This window comes from Lepisosteus platostomus, chromosome 6, assembly GCF_059453375.1.
Source record: "Lepisosteus platostomus isolate fLepPlt1 chromosome 6, fLepPlt1.hap1, whole genome shotgun sequence".
In the NCBI taxonomy this organism is placed as follows: Eukaryota; Metazoa; Chordata; class Actinopteri; order Semionotiformes; family Lepisosteidae; genus Lepisosteus; species Lepisosteus platostomus.
Genome location: NC_142616.1, coordinates 5,233,998 through 5,251,341, shown reverse-complemented (window position 1 = coordinate 5,251,341; position 17,344 = coordinate 5,233,998). Strand labels below are relative to the sequence as shown.

The window sequence follows — 17,344 nt, the reverse complement described above, 5'->3', positions numbered from 1 at the left end:
GGAGAGAGTTCGGCCCACACCAACTGTCAACAGTTTCAGCAAATCAAACCCAGACAAAACAGGGATCCTACGGCTGAACTCTCAGCACAAACTACCGGATCAACAACTGTAGCTCAGCTACCCTGTGCTTTGTGGGAAGAAGCTGGGTTAGTTGGTGATCCATTTTATTTTGCTTTGTAAGTCTGCAGTCTATAATCCAAGAAGCTCAGGACTTGACTGGACAGGAAGAGGGCTGTATTGCTGGTTTGGTCCTAAGCACTGGAGTTCTTCACTTGCTCGTTTTCTTTCTTCTTTGACAAAAGTCTCAAAAGGCTGTGAGACGTTCACAGTGCCCATCCCTTAACCCTGCAATTGTAGACTGATTGGTTGTACCAAGACAGCTTTTTCTGGACTCTTGACCTTTAACCCCTTGTTCTGGAGCTCAATCTCAATTTACAGCAAGAAATGCAGCAATTCTACATTCTTTTGAACTTGAATATCTTTGCAGTGCCTTCCGCTTGCTTTATCTTTATGTTTTGAGTCCACACTGTGAACAGGGGGCACTTTTTTACACAAAGTGTTGTGGGAGTCTGGCACAAGCTACCTGGCTATGTTGTTGAAGCTCAGTTATTATTATGTGCTTAGCAGACTCCCTTCTCCAGGTGACTTGCAGTATACCCTGTTCCCTGTCACAAGTACATAAGATCCTTAGAAAAATTACTTTCTGAAAAAACCAGACAGGAGACCAAGCCTGAGTGGCATCTCGTTTGCAGATTTATGTTCTGCAAAGCATTCAGCATTCTAAGGTACTTGTTATGGGTCTAGATAGTGTATATTGGTGAACAAACTGGTTACAATTACTGGTGTACATGCATTGTGTAATACTGTAGAACTGTTTACCACTGATAGAGGTAAACAAATACGTGTCTAATGAAACATTGACTCAGACTAGAAGAACCTCTTGCAGCTACACACAGACACAATTGAGTACACGAAGACTAGCTTGTATGTCCAATGATGTTGGAAATGATTTTGCTCATTTGGATCAAGATGATCAAAATGGTGCAGTAGTGTTCCTGTCTGACTGGTCTGCTGTGCACCAGTGCCAGTCTGAGCAGTGATTCTGTTTAGACAGTGTGCTTAGCTGTGACAATCTGACAATCATACAAGATTTACCTCAATTCAAACAATTTACAAAGATTAATAAAAATAAACTTGACATCTTATACATGTTTTCTATTGCAGTATAACATTTTTTAATTACAACTGATACACCCATATACATTTCAACATAAATATATACTGTGTGATTTCAGATTTTAGATACTGATTAGTTCCATTATTGTACTCCAATTACCAGTAGAAATACAATGTTTTTATATTAAGATAAAGCTCTTTCAGTGAAGTAGCAGCATCCTACTGGCATGAGCAGGAGTCAAGAGGAAGTCTTGCCCATGAGAGCAGGGTACAGAACAGTCACAGAGGAATCTGGCGTCTATCCGGAGGGCAGGTGGACGATCAGCCACCATTAATCTGAAAGGGGTAAGAAAAGAAGAGGGTTTAGGTGATCGCACTTAAGAAGTGCTGAAGGTTACACTATGGTGTGGTATTAACCTACACCACTAGGGGGCATATTTCCTGGAACAAAACCTTTTGCATTAAAGTAGTTCAGGTGGGTAGCTGTGTCAGCATGCGTAGGCTGCAAAGGAACAAGTAATAGGTTTATTCCATGCTGAAAAAAGAAGAAAGAAAACACAACGTTTTGGCCGTGGAGCCTTCTTCAGGTGTGAGCCCTGTCTTTCTCACACCTGAATAAACCTATTACTTGTTCTTTTACAATAAATCTGTTTTCATGTAAATTTGGTACTTCCCGTGTACAGGGAGCCCTACAGAAGCTTGGTCGCTGTCAGAAATGCGAACTGCAGCCCTGTCCTCCACACTGGTGTCAGGAGTTACTGAATAACAATGACTGAGCTGAAGTGTTACACTGTCACAACACTTTTCCACATGTCGTCCCAACGTTGTGATTAGGTTGTCTGTTCATATTCCACCACTGGGACTCCCCAGTGCAGGTCCTCCTGACCCTAGGATATGCTCTCCCCAGCATGGTGGTTTTACTCACTGGTGGATGCCGCCGTTGCCGAGGGTGTCGTGCTGCAAGTGAACTTGCTGTCGGCGTCCGTGCCTCTCGAAGTGTAAGGCACAAAGCCCGGAGTGGCCGACCCAACCTGTTCGGAAATCCAGTCCTGGTACTGGGACACCCTGGTGTACACCCCGGGGAGGTTGGGACGGACACAGCCCTCTCCGACACTCACTACGCCAGCTTGGACCCAGAAGAAGTCCTGCTTGCAGACCAGGGGCCCCCCCGATTCTCCCTGTCCAGAGAAATGGAGACACAGCGCCGTCAGCAAAGAGGCTGAAGTGCGCTGCCGGTAATCATCAGTGAGCGAGGAGCAGGTGAGGACAGAGATGAAAGAGGAGGACAAGCAATTGCATGACAATTTACATGACAGGTGGCTGCCTGCAGCGCTCCGGCACAGATCATGTTGGCAGTGACGCTGTTCGCTCCGAGCGCCACATCGTTCAGGCACCCGCACTGCCTGTTCCCAATGACGGGCAGCTGCACGTCCTGCAGGTTCTGGTTCCCTGGGAAGGGCAAGACAAGACCTGTTGTTCACTCTTGCAAAACCCCCGTCCCGACACTTCCACAGGGGTTTGCACCCTTGCACCCTTTGTAAAAGAACCCAGGCTCATGTGTCTCCTGACTTATTCATGACGTTGAGGAATCTTAAAGAAGTCTCATGGATCACCAGCAGTGCGTGTGCAGTTGACCGCAAGGGCCAGGCAGATGGCCCTGGAAGAGTGCGCTACCTCCATCGGCTGCGGTCCCCCAGCCGGTGACCCAGCAGTTGGTCCCGTTGTAGAAGGAGCTGCTCTTGTCGGCCAGACAGACGGGCTGGATGTAGCTGGTGAAGGTGACGGGACTGCTCAATCTCAGCAGGGCGATGTCATTGTTCCTGGACTGGGAGTTGTAGTGTGGGTGCACGACGATCCGGTGGACCCCTCTGGACACTTCAGTGGGGTTAGGGCCCACCTGTGTTAGCCTGCCCAGGTATACTGTCCACTGACGGACAAAAGTGGAGCTGAAGAGAGAGGGATCATGATTGTCAGAATTCACAGCCCCCCCATCACTTCTTTAATTGAAAGATGGGGTCCGTGTTACTGCCTACCTTTGGAAGCAGTTAGCGGCTGTCAGCACCCACTGATTGTTGATCAGAGACCCTCCACACATGTGTCTCTTGCTCAGGTGCAGACTAGCCTGCCAGGGCCAGTACCCCTCCTGGACAGAGTGGTCCCCCACACTCCTGCTGCTGAGAACTGCCCAGCCACACACTGGAGGAATTGGGCAGAGACATAAAGGGAAGTAGTCATCTGCTACTTACGGAAGTCAAACAAGCCTGACGGATGAACAGTGGGAGTGGATTGTCACTTACCGACTGGTATTATGACAGGTGCTGCTGGTGTAAAAGGAGGGGTGGTCACAGGTGCTTTGGTAGTAATGTTCGGCATGCAATTAAAACTGCTGTCAGGGTCTGTGCCATTGGAAGTGAAGGTCACAAAGCCCACACTGGCCGACCCAACCTGCTCATTAATCCAGTCCTTGTACTGGGACACCCTGGTGTACACCCTTGGGAGACTGGGCTGGGCACAACCCTCTCCGAAACCTACAACACCAGCCTGAATCCAGGAAGAGCCCTGCTTGCAGACCAGGGGTCCCCCTCCATCTCCCTAGAAGGAGAACAAGCATATTTTGCACTACCCTTTATTTATGAATATGCAGACACATCTTAATTGAAAACTTATACAGACACATACTTTCCAGACACACAAGAAGCAGTTAAACGTGAAAAGGCTTTACTTTAATGTTTCCTTGTTGTAAATTAAACTGAAAGAAATTCTTAAGTGAACAGATACACATAACAAGGAGCAGAATAACAAAAACCCTAATAAACTCATGCTATACAAAGACATTAAATCAGACCCTATTATATACCCCCAAAGTCACACCTAACTCACCACCATCAAAACAGACCCTAAAACAGACCCGACTCATGAGACACTCCTCACACAGAGAGATTTATACAGACTCTCATACAGATCCCACAGACACTCCTCACACAGAGAGATGAATGCAGACCCTAATACACTCCTCACACAGAGAGATGAATACAGACCCCAATATAGACCCAGAGACACTCCTCACACAGAAAAATGAATACAGACCCTCATACAGATCCCTCAGACACTCCTCACAACACTAATACTGTATAGGCTTAATTAAAACTAATGCAGACTCGTATACACATATTTTACCATTTAAATATCACGCCAATTCTGAAAGAGTAAGAAGCAGAAGAGAGGACAGAATCTCAGAGGCAGTCAGGCTTTGCCTGTGCTACCTGGCAGGAGTCTTTTCCCCCCTGTCTCAGTCCAGCGCAGATCATGTTACTGGTGATGTTGTATTCAGAGTTCAGGCAGCTGCACTCCTGGTTTCCAATCACTGGCATCTGCACCTCCTGTAGGGCACCTTGTTCTGGCAAAGAGCCTGCAAGAGACGAGAGGCTCCCACAGTTAGTCTTAAGAACAACTCCTTTGACCTTGAGGGTTAGGAAGAAGAAGGTTGCAGGTTCCCCAGAACAGACTGCTGTATCCTAAGAACAACTGTTTCATGCATGTCAGAGCAGAGAGTTCAAGTCAGTTTTCAATGGCTTTGCGATTTCTGAGTCAGCGCTGCCTGTAAAACATTTTGGAAAAGCCAAGGTCACTTTTTCTCCTGCCATTCTGATTATGATAAAGGTGGTTATTAGCACTACCTGCTAGGTAGACGTGATGTGCTTTTATGATGGTAGTATAGCTTTTGAAGCACATCAGTCAGTTCATCGATCTGACTTCAGACTGCTCTTTCAATCCTGAATTGTGCATGTCTTGCAGATGCTACTAGTATTCCAGCTACAATACTAGTGGTGATCAGAAACACACCTGGTCAGCTACAGTGCGAAGAGGAAGCACGACAGTTTGTGGACACTAGCACGGGGGAAGAGCTGAAGGAAGACAAACATGAAGTGACTGTATGCAGATGAGACACTGACAAACTCCGGGGGGGGGGGGGGGGGGGTTGGGGGAAGGGGGGCGCCAGAATAATCTCATGCACGAATGCCTCACTACAGCAGCAGCCATATCACTTTGCAACTCACAACTGGCAACCCACTGAAGCTAAGCAGGTCTGAGGTCCGTGTGGGTCCTAATGCCCCAGTATATTGATGGGGACACTCTACTGTATAAAGGTGCCATCTTTTAGATGAGACGTAAGATGAGAGGTCCAGACTCTCTTTGGTCATTAAAAATCCCAGGGTTTTTTTATTGAAAAGAGTAGGGGTGTCACCCCGGTGTCCTGGCCAGATTTCCCCAGGGTCTTTACCCATCATGGACTCCTAATAATCCCCATCTCTGAACTGGCTTCATCACTCTGCTCTCCTCCCCACTGAGAGCAGCTGTGTGTGAGCAGACTGGAGCATCACCTAGGTGGGGGGACACACTGGTGGGGTTCGAGGGGAGTCCCCATTACCTGTAAAGCGCTTTGAGTGGCGTCTCCAGAAGAGCACAATATGGGTGTAAGGAATTATTATTATTAAAACTCAGAGCTGCCCCATCACAGTGAGTACTGTACAGTATGTCATTAGAATACACACCATCTCCTGCTGTGTAGCCCCAGCCAGTGACCCAGCAGCTGGTGCCATTGAGGAAGGAGCTGCTGTTGTCAGCCAGACAGATGGGCTGGATGTAGTCTGTGAAGGAGACGGGGCTGTCCAGCATCACCAGAGCGATGTCGTTCTCAAATGCCCAATTGTAGCTGGGGTGCATGGTGATCTTCTGGACCCGCCTGACCACTTCATTGGGGTTGGAGCCCACCTGTCTCTGCCTGCCCAGATACACTCTCCACAGAGTGGTACCAACATACCTGGAATAAGAGAGAGGTTACTCGCACAGAAATAAGTACCAAGAGCACGACCATGAATTCACTTGTGTTATTCTGATACAATCAACGAAATGTCACTGGGGCGATTGTGATAGGATACGATATGGATCAGATCTCCCGAAGGGATATCCCTCAATTCTACGTACAAGCTGAATCCTGAAGTTGAAAACTGCGATGCATGTGTTATGCTGCAGTCCCCGAGAATCAGAGCCGAGGGGAAAAGAGAGCTGAGCTCCAAGCGCGAGGTATCGGAGCATTGGGGAGTATCGGGGTATCGGAGCAGCCTCAGGGATCTTCGGACGGAATGACAGAAACGGGTCCAGGCTGTTTGGGAGATTGATGAAGGCAGATGTGAGCAACAGAAGAAGGGATAAGCTGTTAACGAGAAGCAGAGAGAAGTAGAAAGTGCCTGGTAAACAGCAGGGGGGAAAGCAATGAAACTGTCTGCCTCGAGGCGAATACTCCCTGTAGGCACTAGAGGGGACTGGCGAGCCGATGCAGACAGGGGACCGCAGGAGAGGTGTGGAAAGGAAAAAGAACCGGCCGTCAGCTTTCAGGCTGATTCCCTCAGCAAAAGTAACCGGCGCAGTCCTGGAAACCCTGGACAAGCTATGGAAAATGAAATGTCATTTTTCCAGACCTGGAAAAGTTTTGAAAAAAGATCAAATACCCATGAAGTTTTGGAGAAGCCATGGAAGTGTGTCTTAATTGACCCAAAATGATCACGGCTGCATCATTTAACTTGGTTGGCAAAGTTTTAAAAAGAGGCGACGGCATTGCCGTTGCTAACATGACACGGGATAGCGTGGCGCCAGACCCTCTCGTGGGAATTTTACAGTGAGCCGTGAGCTAGCTGTCCGCCCGGGTCAGAATGCCCGGTAAGGGTGTTTTCAGTGACCTCTGGTTAGCAGATGGAAAATACAAGGTATGGCTCCAAAAAAGATGAAAACCCAGGAGGTGCGAGATGTAAATTATGCAGGAAAAGAAGTTATGGAAAAGTCATGGAACAGTTTGGGAAGTATGAGTGGGAACTCTGCCGGTGGTAAAAGGGGCTGGCGAGCTTACGCCGATAAGGCGACTACAGGAGTGGAAAAATCCAAAAGGACAGGAAAATGCAGCAGGTGGAGGGAATCCCAGCTCATTCGGGGACGAAAGGCTGGAGGCTGCAGCTCACTCAGTGAGGTGAGCAGGGGGACTTAAAACACCTGATCCTGGAGCAGATTTAAACCTGTGTCACCCATAACACGGAGATAATATGTACTAAGTCAGCGAGTTGTATACAAACGGCACGAATGCTGGATGCAAGCGCTATGGAAGAAGCAAAATGCTTAAGTGCCAGAATGGACAAACATTCATCCATTTTCACAGCCACAGCCCATCCCAACAAGCAAAGGGCGCAAGGCAGGGTACACCCTGGACAGGACTCCTGTCCATCATAGGGCACACACACACACACACACACACTATGGACAGGACGCCAGTCCATCACTAGACACACACAGACACACTCACATACCCTAGACAGGACCCTAGTCCATCACAGGGCACAGACAGACACCCTGGACAGGACGCCAGTCCATCACAAGCCATACACACACAGACACACACACACACACACACACACACACACACACACACACACCCTGGACAGGATGCCAGTCCATCACAGGCTACACACAGACACACACTCTCACACACCCTGGACAGGACGCCACTCCATCACAGGCCACACACAGACACACACCCTCACACCAGGGCCAGTTTTCCCAGACGTCAATTAACCTACAGTACCAGCATGTCTTTGGACTGCGGAAGAAAAGTAGCCATGCCAGGTCTGGAATTGAACCCAGAGCTGCAAGGCAGCACAGCCAAGCACTCCTAACCACTGCACCACCAATGAACACACACGGATTTAGAATTTAGACAAGCAATGTAATAATACATGCAGATATTAGCCCCGTGCAGGATGGCACATGGATGGGGGTGCGAACTACATCATCGATATAAACGTGCAGTGGAGTATGAGGGCTGGCCATGAGAAGAGGCACATTTCAAGGAAAGGAAGGAAAGTGAAGAGAATGCAATGTGTTAAAGGAAAAGAACAGGAAAAGGTTCATTCCATGCCAGAAGGTAAAGAAAAGAAACAAAACGTTCCAGCTCTGGAGCTTTCGTCCTGTGTTTCTTTACCTCTCGGTGTGGAATGAACATTTACCATTTTCCTTTTTGTAGCCTGCACATGCTGACATAGCCCCCTACTTGAACCCTGTCAAATTACAGCTCACTTAGGATACTGCACCGCAGAAGGATATTACATCTCCAGAACCTGCAGCCAGAATAACTCCAGGTGTCCCGTACAGCTGCGCGGTAGATAAAGAACATTTCTGCAGCAGTGAACCGGAGAGATTATGGGGGCCGTTCATGAGGACACCACACAGCCCTGAGAGGTGTGGGTGTCAGCATAGCTTTCTTTCCGGACCCTATGAAGACGACTCAATCCAGGGATAAGGGAAGAAATCACAGAGAAAAAGGCATGCAGGAGACGGGAATGAGAACAGGGGGGCGTGCCCATGGAGTGCTGGTGGTCGGGGGAGGTGTGGCCGAGGCAAACGATCCAGGGATGAGTCCAAAGGGAAATCCAAAACGGGGCAAAAGTCCAAAGCCAGGTGATCTATCCAAGACAGACGATTAAAACCAGAACCGGGTCGGGACCGGCAGGGGAAACGGGAACAGGAACAGGGACAGGAACTAAAACCTTGACGGGACCAGGCACTTCCAGGTCCCGGGCTCACCTGGTACGGGAACCAATGCAGAGCCTGGAATAGCGGCAGCGTCTGGCTTTTAAGGGGGAACTGAAAAGGGGGCTGGAACAGGGAGCAGGTGCTGGAGATGAGTGGAAAAACAAGGAAGGGCTGGAGTGCCCTTAAGAGGAGGGGTTTGCGACCGTGACAGCGGGCATCTCTAGTTCAGCAGTGAAGCAGTGAAGCAAGGATTCGAGGCACTGCTATGAGTTATGAAGAGCGAATTGAGTATCTGCGTTACCAGATCAGCCTCCTAGAGCAGTGGACGGTTCTTCCAATCGAGGGTGGCAAGCATGTGGAAACTGCTGCTCAGAAAGCAGTATCTCTTTTACTGAAAAAAAATCCTTGATCGGTTAGCTTTGGGCCACCATATACTGTAAGCATGGTAGGTCAAAGGAAATTGCTTGTTTGTACTCATTATTACGTTCAGATACATTCTGAACATTTATTATTATCTTGGGATGATGCAATTAATGGGGTGCTGCAAGGGCTCATATCAGGACCACTGATCTTCTCATTTAGAAACCTGATATAGTAAGAAAACAATAGAGAAGCTGCAGGGGAAGATCAGAAAGATGTAGATAAAATTCAGGACTGGATAAACACCTGGAAAATGTTGATTAACATAACATAGAGAAGAGTGTGACGTGCAGGTAGCACGAAATGTATAGACTGTACGCAATGAGAAGAGTGGAGTTTGAAGAAGCTACACATAATTAACGCACATCATTTACATGTTCTGCACCCTGGAGGTCTACACAGGCACTAAATGTACTACTTAGTCACAGAAAGTGCACAATTAAAAATCAAATTAATTTTACGTAGGTTACTAAATCTACAGCTGTGTGAATTTTTATACAACTGCATTTTTTGTAGTATAGTTGCATTTTGGGGAAAAAAACAGCTAAGGTTTAATTCCGTGCTGAAAGTAATGTTTGTAATGTTTCGGCTGTGGTGCCTTCTTCAGATGTGTGTTAAAGAGGTTAAGTAGCAGATAAATAGGTTGTAGTTTTTGTTTTGTTCTGTGGTAAAAAGAACAGGTCATTTATGACATCTAACAACATTAGAATCAGAGATCTGAAGTCCAGGCAGGATGAAATGCAGAAGACTGAAAGAACTGAAGCCAAGACTGAGAATAATGAGAGAGAGAGTAACAGTTTTAAATGCCGCTACGGGACGTCCTGTGAAGAGAAGTGTGGAATAAACAACGGTGAATTTCTGGTTTGTAGTTTTTGGTAAACGTGAGATCTGTCGGGTTTGTCTATTTGCCTGTGAGGGGATTGGGATTGTTGTGGCTCCTGTGTGTTATTTAGTTTTCTGTTACAGCTCAGTTTAGTGTAGTAAGGTAGCTTGCGGAAGACTTTTCTTTGGCTTTGCCACCTTTTTTCTTCAGGAATCGGGTTTAGCGGGTATTGGGGTGATAGTCAGTGCAGGAGTTGTTTGTTTTTCGTTCACTTTACCCCTGTGTTTTTTTTTTACCTTAGCGTTTTCCCCATCCTACATCCTGTTGTTTGTATTCGCGTCTTATTAACCCTGACTCATCTGTTAGTCCCCATTTGCCCCCAGACTGAGCCATTTTGGGGACATAACAGTGAATGGACAGTGCAGGAAGAGATATAGAGCTAATTCATCACTTATAATCATGAAACTCTGTAAGTCAGATTTACTCTGACACTTTAAGAGTTCATCAGCATTTTTCCAGTCTGTACTTTTCCCACTCAGTCCACAGTCATCACAATCTGCTGTTCCTGTCAGCCCTGACAGAGGGGGTCCTGTTTCTTTCCTACCCTGAAAAGCAGTGTGCTGCAGTCAGCACCCACTGGCTGTTGATGAGGGTCCCCCCACATGTGTGAGCCCCATTCAGACGCAGACTGGCCTGCCAGGGCCAGGACCCTGGCTGGGCAGACTGGCCCCCAACGATCCTGGTGTTGAGGACAGCCTGTCCACAGACTGGAGGAACAAGACGACAACAGGAAAGATAAGTGATCTAATGATGTCTGAGTCTGGTATTTTATGAACAGATGAATCAAGCTGTGACCTACCAGGTGGTGTTAAGGTAGTTGGCAGTGTACTGTTTGGTGGAGGTGTCGTTGTAGAGAACAGACTACAGTTATAATTGTCAGAGTCTGTGCCACTGGATGTGAAGGTCACATAGCCTGGAGAAGAAGCCGACCCCACCACTCCATTAATCCACTTCTGGTACCGGGAGACTTTGGTGTAAATCCAGGGAAAACTGGACTGGTAACATTCATAGCTCACAATACCAGCTTGTACCCAGGCAGAGCCCTGCTTACAGACCAGTGGACCCCCTGAATCTCCCTGAGAGAGAGAAATATAGGCAGGTTATTACACACTTACTCACTTACTACGGTGTATGAACATGCAGGGAGAGAGTCAGGGGTGAAGACGCACTGTCAGAATGCTTTAATAGAGAGACTGAGAGTCTCTGAGAAGAAGGACAAGATGAAGATTGATGGTCCCACAACACTGGAACTTCAGCGAGGCCGTGTGACAATACCCACACTCACAGTCTTGCTTCCTTCATGTGCACGTTCCTGCTCAAGTTAGCAAGGGCTCTGGGTGCCCCATTTCTATATTTGTGTTTCACAAGAGTGCTCAGGAGCGCCCCCAATGGGCCCTTAACACTCCCTTCTCTGAAGTCTGCATCAGTGGACTCCCCTGAAGGGAATCACCCCCAATTCCTCAGGAGTGGAGTTAGAATTAGTGTTAGTAAATGTATTTATTTTTACTGATTTAAAACTCATTTACAAAAAAACAAATTCCATTATGCTATGTTCCTCATACTGTTGTTTCTGTACTGGGACAGATTAGATTAAATGTACAATATTTAGAAGTGCAAAGCTTAAGTAGCATCAATGGACAGGATTTTGACTCGTGTGACCAGCAAGAGACTTTACCCAAGGGTGTCCCATTACCCTGTTTATAACGGTGAAGACTCACACACTTGAAATCCACACTCACACTACATCATACAAGGGCGGTCTTGGAGGAAGGGCTTATGGCACAGTGTGAGGATTGGGACACGCCCTGAATTAGAAACAGGAAAAGAGGAACAGAGGAGGGGAGGAATAAGATGATGGAAAACACAAGGAGCAGCAAGTGTTCGTACATAGCAGGGGCCCTTCCTGTCTCCCAGCACTCCAGCACAGATCATGCGGTCAGTGACAACGTTCCTTCCATAGGTTAGGCTGCTGGAACAGCCACACTCTCCGTTCCCAATGATAGGCAGCTGGACCTCCTGGAGGGTCTGGTTCCCAGACAGAGGTGCTGGAAGACAAGAGAATCCCAAACAGTGTGTGAGATTGATGGCTGATTGCTATTACCCAATTCTTCCTTCTTGAAGGCATCTCCCACCTTCCCAGTCTAATAGTAACAGTATCCCAGCAGCTGTTCATTCTAATTCTTATAATGATGAACTGAGACAATGGCATATAAAGGGATAGTGTACTTTTTAGTTTTTGCATTATCTCTGGTAAGATCAGTGCTTTAAAAACCTCCCTCACTTGCAGGAATGAAGCAGGGAGACAGCTGTAAGAGTGAAGTTGAGGTGGAGGGAGTACAAGACTAGAATTTGACCTCCTCTTGAATTTCTGTTAAATGTCATGAGTTGAATGTGACAAAACTAATATTTCCTTTTGGGATCTCACTCAATAAAGTTTAACATACCACAGGATTACCACATTTATTTAGAACATCTCAGTCGTGCTTTAAAAATTTTAGAGATATTGTGAAGCATCCAGTTATCACACAATAACACAGAATACTGGAAAAGCTTATATCTGCTCACAACTACAAACCCTACAACTACACACAGGGAGAATGAGAAAGTATTCTGGCCTGCCCATTTGAGTGCAGGTTGTTGCTTCCTCCCCAATGTCACCAGGACCCGAGAAACACCGTGCTGACCCATCCTACCCTAGGTCAATGACACTCAGTGAACTGAGTCGACAGCTGCTGGGAGCCACAGTCACAGAGCCCAGCCTGTGCTTGGAAGAACATTTTGATCAGTTGAGTCACTGCAGAAACACAGACCTATCATCTTTTCACACGCTGCAAGTGCAAGACACTATGTGTTTGAGGAGGACATACTGTAACAAGCACATCAGTCAAGTAGACTTTTAATCAAGGAGATAAACTCACAGTTTCCGCCAGTGTATCCCCAGCCTGCGACCCAGCAGCTGGTCCCAGTGAAGAAGGAGCTGCTGTTTTCTGCCAGACAGATGGGCTGGATGTAAGCAGTGAAGGTGACGGGGCTGCTCAGTTTCACCAGAGCGATGTTGTTCTCCAAATTCGAATAGTAAGATTCAGGGTGCAAAATGAACTGTGACACCTTCCTGGACACTTCGTGGGGGTTAGAGCCCACCTGTCTCTGCCGGCCCAGATACACTGTCACTTGACTGAGATCATACCTGGAGAAAGATGAGGGAAATTGCTAGCAGAAAATGGTATAAAATAATTTGTGATCCTGCATGAATTCTAAACGCTGCAGCTAGATCATTGACCTAATTTTCTCTATAGACTTCTACAAATACTGAGATCAGTCTCTCTTGGTGCAGGACACTCCACCGAGGGCTGGGAAAGTGACTTCTTATGTCATTGTTAAATGCTAGTTCTGAACACTGGAGCTGTGTTCACACTGCTGAAGTATAGTTCTGAAAGATCTTTAATTGGTCCAATTAATAGAATTGTTCTTCCAGTAATCTGAAAAAAGTCAGTACGTGTTTGGTTCAGGGCTACAAGCAGATGTTTCATAAATGCCACTGACAGTCCCAAAGACCAATAAAAACTTCACATACTTACCAGTACCAGTTCAAACACCTGGCAGAAGTCAGGACCCACTGGTGGTTGATCAGAGATCCTCCACACCTATGTTGCCCATAGTAATGTATGCTGACCTGCCAGGGCCAGTACCCTTCTGGGGCAGAGACACCCCCCACAATCCTTGTATTGAGGGACGCCCGCCCACACTCTGGAGGAACAGGACAGAGAGACAAGAATAGTCGTGGCTACCTGTTTACTCTAAAACTAGTACGCCGGTATTAGTCTATAGTGAGTCAGTTACTTGACTACACCATCACCTACCACTGGGAGCTATTGGAGTCGCGTTGAATGGAGAGCAGGTGAAGTTGCTGTCCGGGTCCGGGCCAGTGGAAGTGAAGGTCACAAAGCCCGGAGAGGCCAATCCCACCTGAACTTTAATCCAGTCTTTGTACTGCGACACCCTGGTATACACTCCAGGAATACTGGAACTGATACAGCCCTTCTCAAAACTCACGATTCCAGCCTGAACCCAGGAAGAGCCCTGCTTACAGATCAAGGGACCTCCTCCATCTCCCTGGAGAGAGACACAGTCTTAATACAGACACACTGACTGAACACTCCATTACATTAACACTGCACTGAGAGAGAGGGGTTAATACAGACACACTGACTGGAGACTCCAGTACATTAACACTGCACTGAGAGAGAGGGGTTAATACAGACACACTGACTGGACACTCCAGTACATTAACACTGCACTGAGAGAGAGGGGTTAATACAGACACACTGACTGGACAGTCCAGTACATTAACACTGCACTGAGAGAGAGGGGGGTTAATACAGACTCACTGACTGGACACTAAAGACAGGAGCATATAACAATGTGATGGCTGAATACAGCACTCTTCAATACTGAAGTCTACCAGAGGGGCACAGGGAAAGAGCAGTGTAAAAGACAAAGGAAGAGTTGGTACCATGCAGACGTCCTTCCTCCCCTCCAGCTCTCCAGCACAGATCATGTTTTTATTCACGGCTTTTGGTCCGTAAACGGGGTCGATGTCACACCCACACTGCCTGTTCCCAATGATGGGCAGCTGGACCTCCAGGAGCGTCCGGTTCCCTGACAGAGCAGCTGAAATACAAGAGGGGCTGTCAGACCTCCACGGGTCTCCCTGGTGATTGTTATACAAATCTGTAATTGTGATGAAAGCCAGTTTCTAATGAACCACAGCTGTTATATCAGATACTTATATTTGCATATAGAATTACTGTATATGTATATAAATGCTTACATAGGTGGGTAGCTGCGTCAGCATGCATAGTCTGTAAAGGAACAAGTAATAGGTTTTATCCGTGCTAAAGAGAGAAGAAAGAAAACACAACGTTTCAGCTATGGAGCCTTCTTCGGGTGTCACACCACAGCAGAAACGTTGTGTTTTCTTTCTTCTCTTTTTAGCATGAAATAAACCCATTACTTTTTCCTGTAATGTTACAGGTCTGTTGTCCTGTATTGTAAAAGGCTGTTGTACTGCACTGGGACTGTAGCTCCTATTGAAACAGGCTGTTGTACTGTACTGGGACTGTCGCTCCTATTGCAACAGGACTGTTGTACTGTACTGGGACTGTAGCCCCTATTGTAACAGGACTGTTGTACTGTACTGGGACTGTAGCCCCTATTGTAACAGGACTGTTGTAGTGTAATAAAAAGAGCTCACACCCGGAGAAGGCTTCTCAGCCAAAACATTGTGTTTTCTCTCTTCTCTTTTCAACATGGAATAAACCTTTTACTTGTTCCTAAATGCTTACACAGATCACCATGGATGCTGTTTTACAAGAGATCACCATGTATCATGTAATTAAAATTTTATACAATAAAACACCAGTAAAAGTGCAAATAATCTGTGTAAAAGTGAAGAAGCTAAAATTGCGAGAGAGAAGATTTCTGTGAAGTCTGTGCTGTTTATATAAACCTTAAACAGAGTGTTGTAGGTTTTTAACAAATATTGAGGGGTTACACTCACTTTGTTCATCTGTGTTTCCCCAGCCTGCAACCCAGCAGCTGGTCCCAGTGTGGAAGGAGCTGCTGTTGTCAGCCAGACAGATGGGCTGGATGTAGCTGGTGAAGTTGACAGGGCTGCTCAGCTTCAGCAGGGCGATGTCGTTGTTCAGACTCCAAGAATCAAAGTTAGGGTGTATGATGATCTGGCTGACCCTTCTAGACACTTCATGTGGGTTAGAGGCCACCTGTGTCAACCTGCCCAGATACACTCGGTAGAAACTGATACCACTGTAGCTGTATGAGAAAGACAGGCAAGATGTCAGAAAATAGAGAAATACCATCCCTGAGAGTGCAGGGCCACCATAATTTAACAGTTCATCCATGCACCATTAAATTCATGAAACGCTTTAACTGGTCAAGTTACCTGTAGATGCAGTGTGCAGCTGTCAGCGCCCACTGGTGGTTGATCAGAGACCCTCCACACACATGTTGTCCATAATAATACAGGTTAACTTGCCAGGGCCAGTACCCATCTGGGGCAGCGTCACCCTGCATGATCCTGGTACTGAGAGGCGCCCGCCCACACTCTGCAGAAAGGGAACACAGTCCTCAGCTGTTGAGTGTCTGAATACAGCAAACCTCTGAATTTTGCGAACAGGTAATTGATACCCACCACTGGATACTACAGGAGTCACATTGAATGAGCTGCAGATAAAACTGCTGTCAGGGTCTGTGCCGCTAGAGGTGAAGGTCACGAAGCCTGGACTGGCCAATCCAACCAGCTGGTTAATCCAGTTTTGGAACTGGGATACTCTGGTATACACTCCCGGGAGAGTGGTACTGGCACAGCTCTCAGTGAAACTGACAACACCAGCCTGAACCCAGGAAGATCCCTGCTTACAGACCAGAGGACCGCCTGTATCTCCCTGAATAAATAGAGAGACAGATCAATAAAGACATAAACACTGCGTTGAGAGAGAGGGGTTAATACAGACACACAGACTGGACACTACAGTACATTAACACTGCACTGAGAGATAGGGGTTAATACAGACATACTGATTGGACACTCCAGTACATTAACACTGCGCTGAGAAAGAGGGGTTAATACACACACACTGACTGGACACTCCAGTACATTAACACTGCACTGAGAGAGAGGGGTTAATACAGACACACTGACTGGACACTACAGTACATTAACACTGCACTGAGAGAGAGAGGGGTTAATACAGACACACTGACTGGACACTCCAGTACATTAACACTGCACTGAGAGAGAGGGGTTAATACAGACACTTATAGGACACTCCAGTACATTAACACTGCACTGAGAGAGACGGGTTAGTACAGACAGACTGCAATATTAAAGGGTCTTCAGTCTGTAGTGAGGAGGTGGCAGGAGAATGACATCATGTAAAATTGTAGATATAGCACTATAATTTGAACCTGACAGAAGTCTTTCCTTCCCTCCAGCACTCCAGCACAGATCATGTTGTCAGTGATGTTCTTTGGTCCCAAGGCCTCATCGTTCAGACAGTTGCACTGCCTGTTCCCCATGATGGGTACCTGGACCTCCTGCAGGGTCTGGGGATATGGCAGGGACACTGAAAGACAAGAGAGATCCAGCCCGGTGGTTTTCCTCTGAGATCAAAACTCAGTTTCTTTTTAGGAGGATGCCTGAGACAAACTTGTTCGATCCATTAAAAGAGCAGAGGTTGATCTGGAAAAACAAGCATTGCTGACTCT

The 17,344-nt window shown here is 46.9% G+C and overlaps 1 protein-coding gene across 4 annotated transcripts in view; it reads right to left on the bottom strand.

Moving 5' to 3' along the window:
- Positions 1-1,211: 1,211 nt before the first annotated feature.
- The window catches only part of LOC148659711 (ovochymase-like), a 78,192-nt gene continuing 62,059 nt past the window's right edge, over positions 1,212-17,344 (bottom strand). The window contains exons 7-25 of one of the 4 annotated variants that reach the window (XM_088637401.1): positions 17,045-17,202; positions 16,269-16,521; positions 16,020-16,182; positions 15,618-15,889; positions 14,571-14,728; positions 13,918-14,170; positions 13,636-13,804; positions 12,976-13,244; positions 11,945-12,102; positions 10,857-11,133; positions 10,602-10,764; positions 5,730-5,998; positions 4,440-4,585; positions 3,474-3,768; positions 3,210-3,372; positions 2,851-3,122; positions 2,486-2,625; positions 2,102-2,354; positions 1,212-1,512 (exon numbers count right to left, since the gene is read on the bottom strand). In XM_088637401.1, the coding sequence (XP_088493527.1) occupies positions 1,508-1,512; positions 2,102-2,354; positions 2,486-2,625; positions 2,851-3,122; positions 3,210-3,372; positions 3,474-3,768; positions 4,440-4,585; positions 5,730-5,998; positions 10,602-10,764; positions 10,857-11,133; positions 11,945-12,102; positions 12,976-13,244; positions 13,636-13,804; positions 13,918-14,170; positions 14,571-14,728; positions 15,618-15,889; positions 16,020-16,182; positions 16,269-16,521; positions 17,045-17,202 (3,836 nt within the window). In that variant the 3' untranslated portion in view covers positions 1,212-1,507. The remainder of the gene's footprint in view (positions 1,513-2,101; positions 2,355-2,485; positions 2,626-2,850; positions 3,123-3,209; positions 3,373-3,473; positions 3,769-4,439; positions 4,586-5,729; positions 5,999-10,601; positions 10,765-10,856; positions 11,134-11,944; positions 12,103-12,975; positions 13,245-13,635; positions 13,805-13,917; positions 14,171-14,570; positions 14,729-15,617; positions 15,890-16,019; positions 16,183-16,268; positions 16,522-17,044; positions 17,203-17,344) is intronic. The other 3 variants (XM_088637402.1, XM_088637403.1, XM_088637404.1) reach the window with 3 other exon arrangements.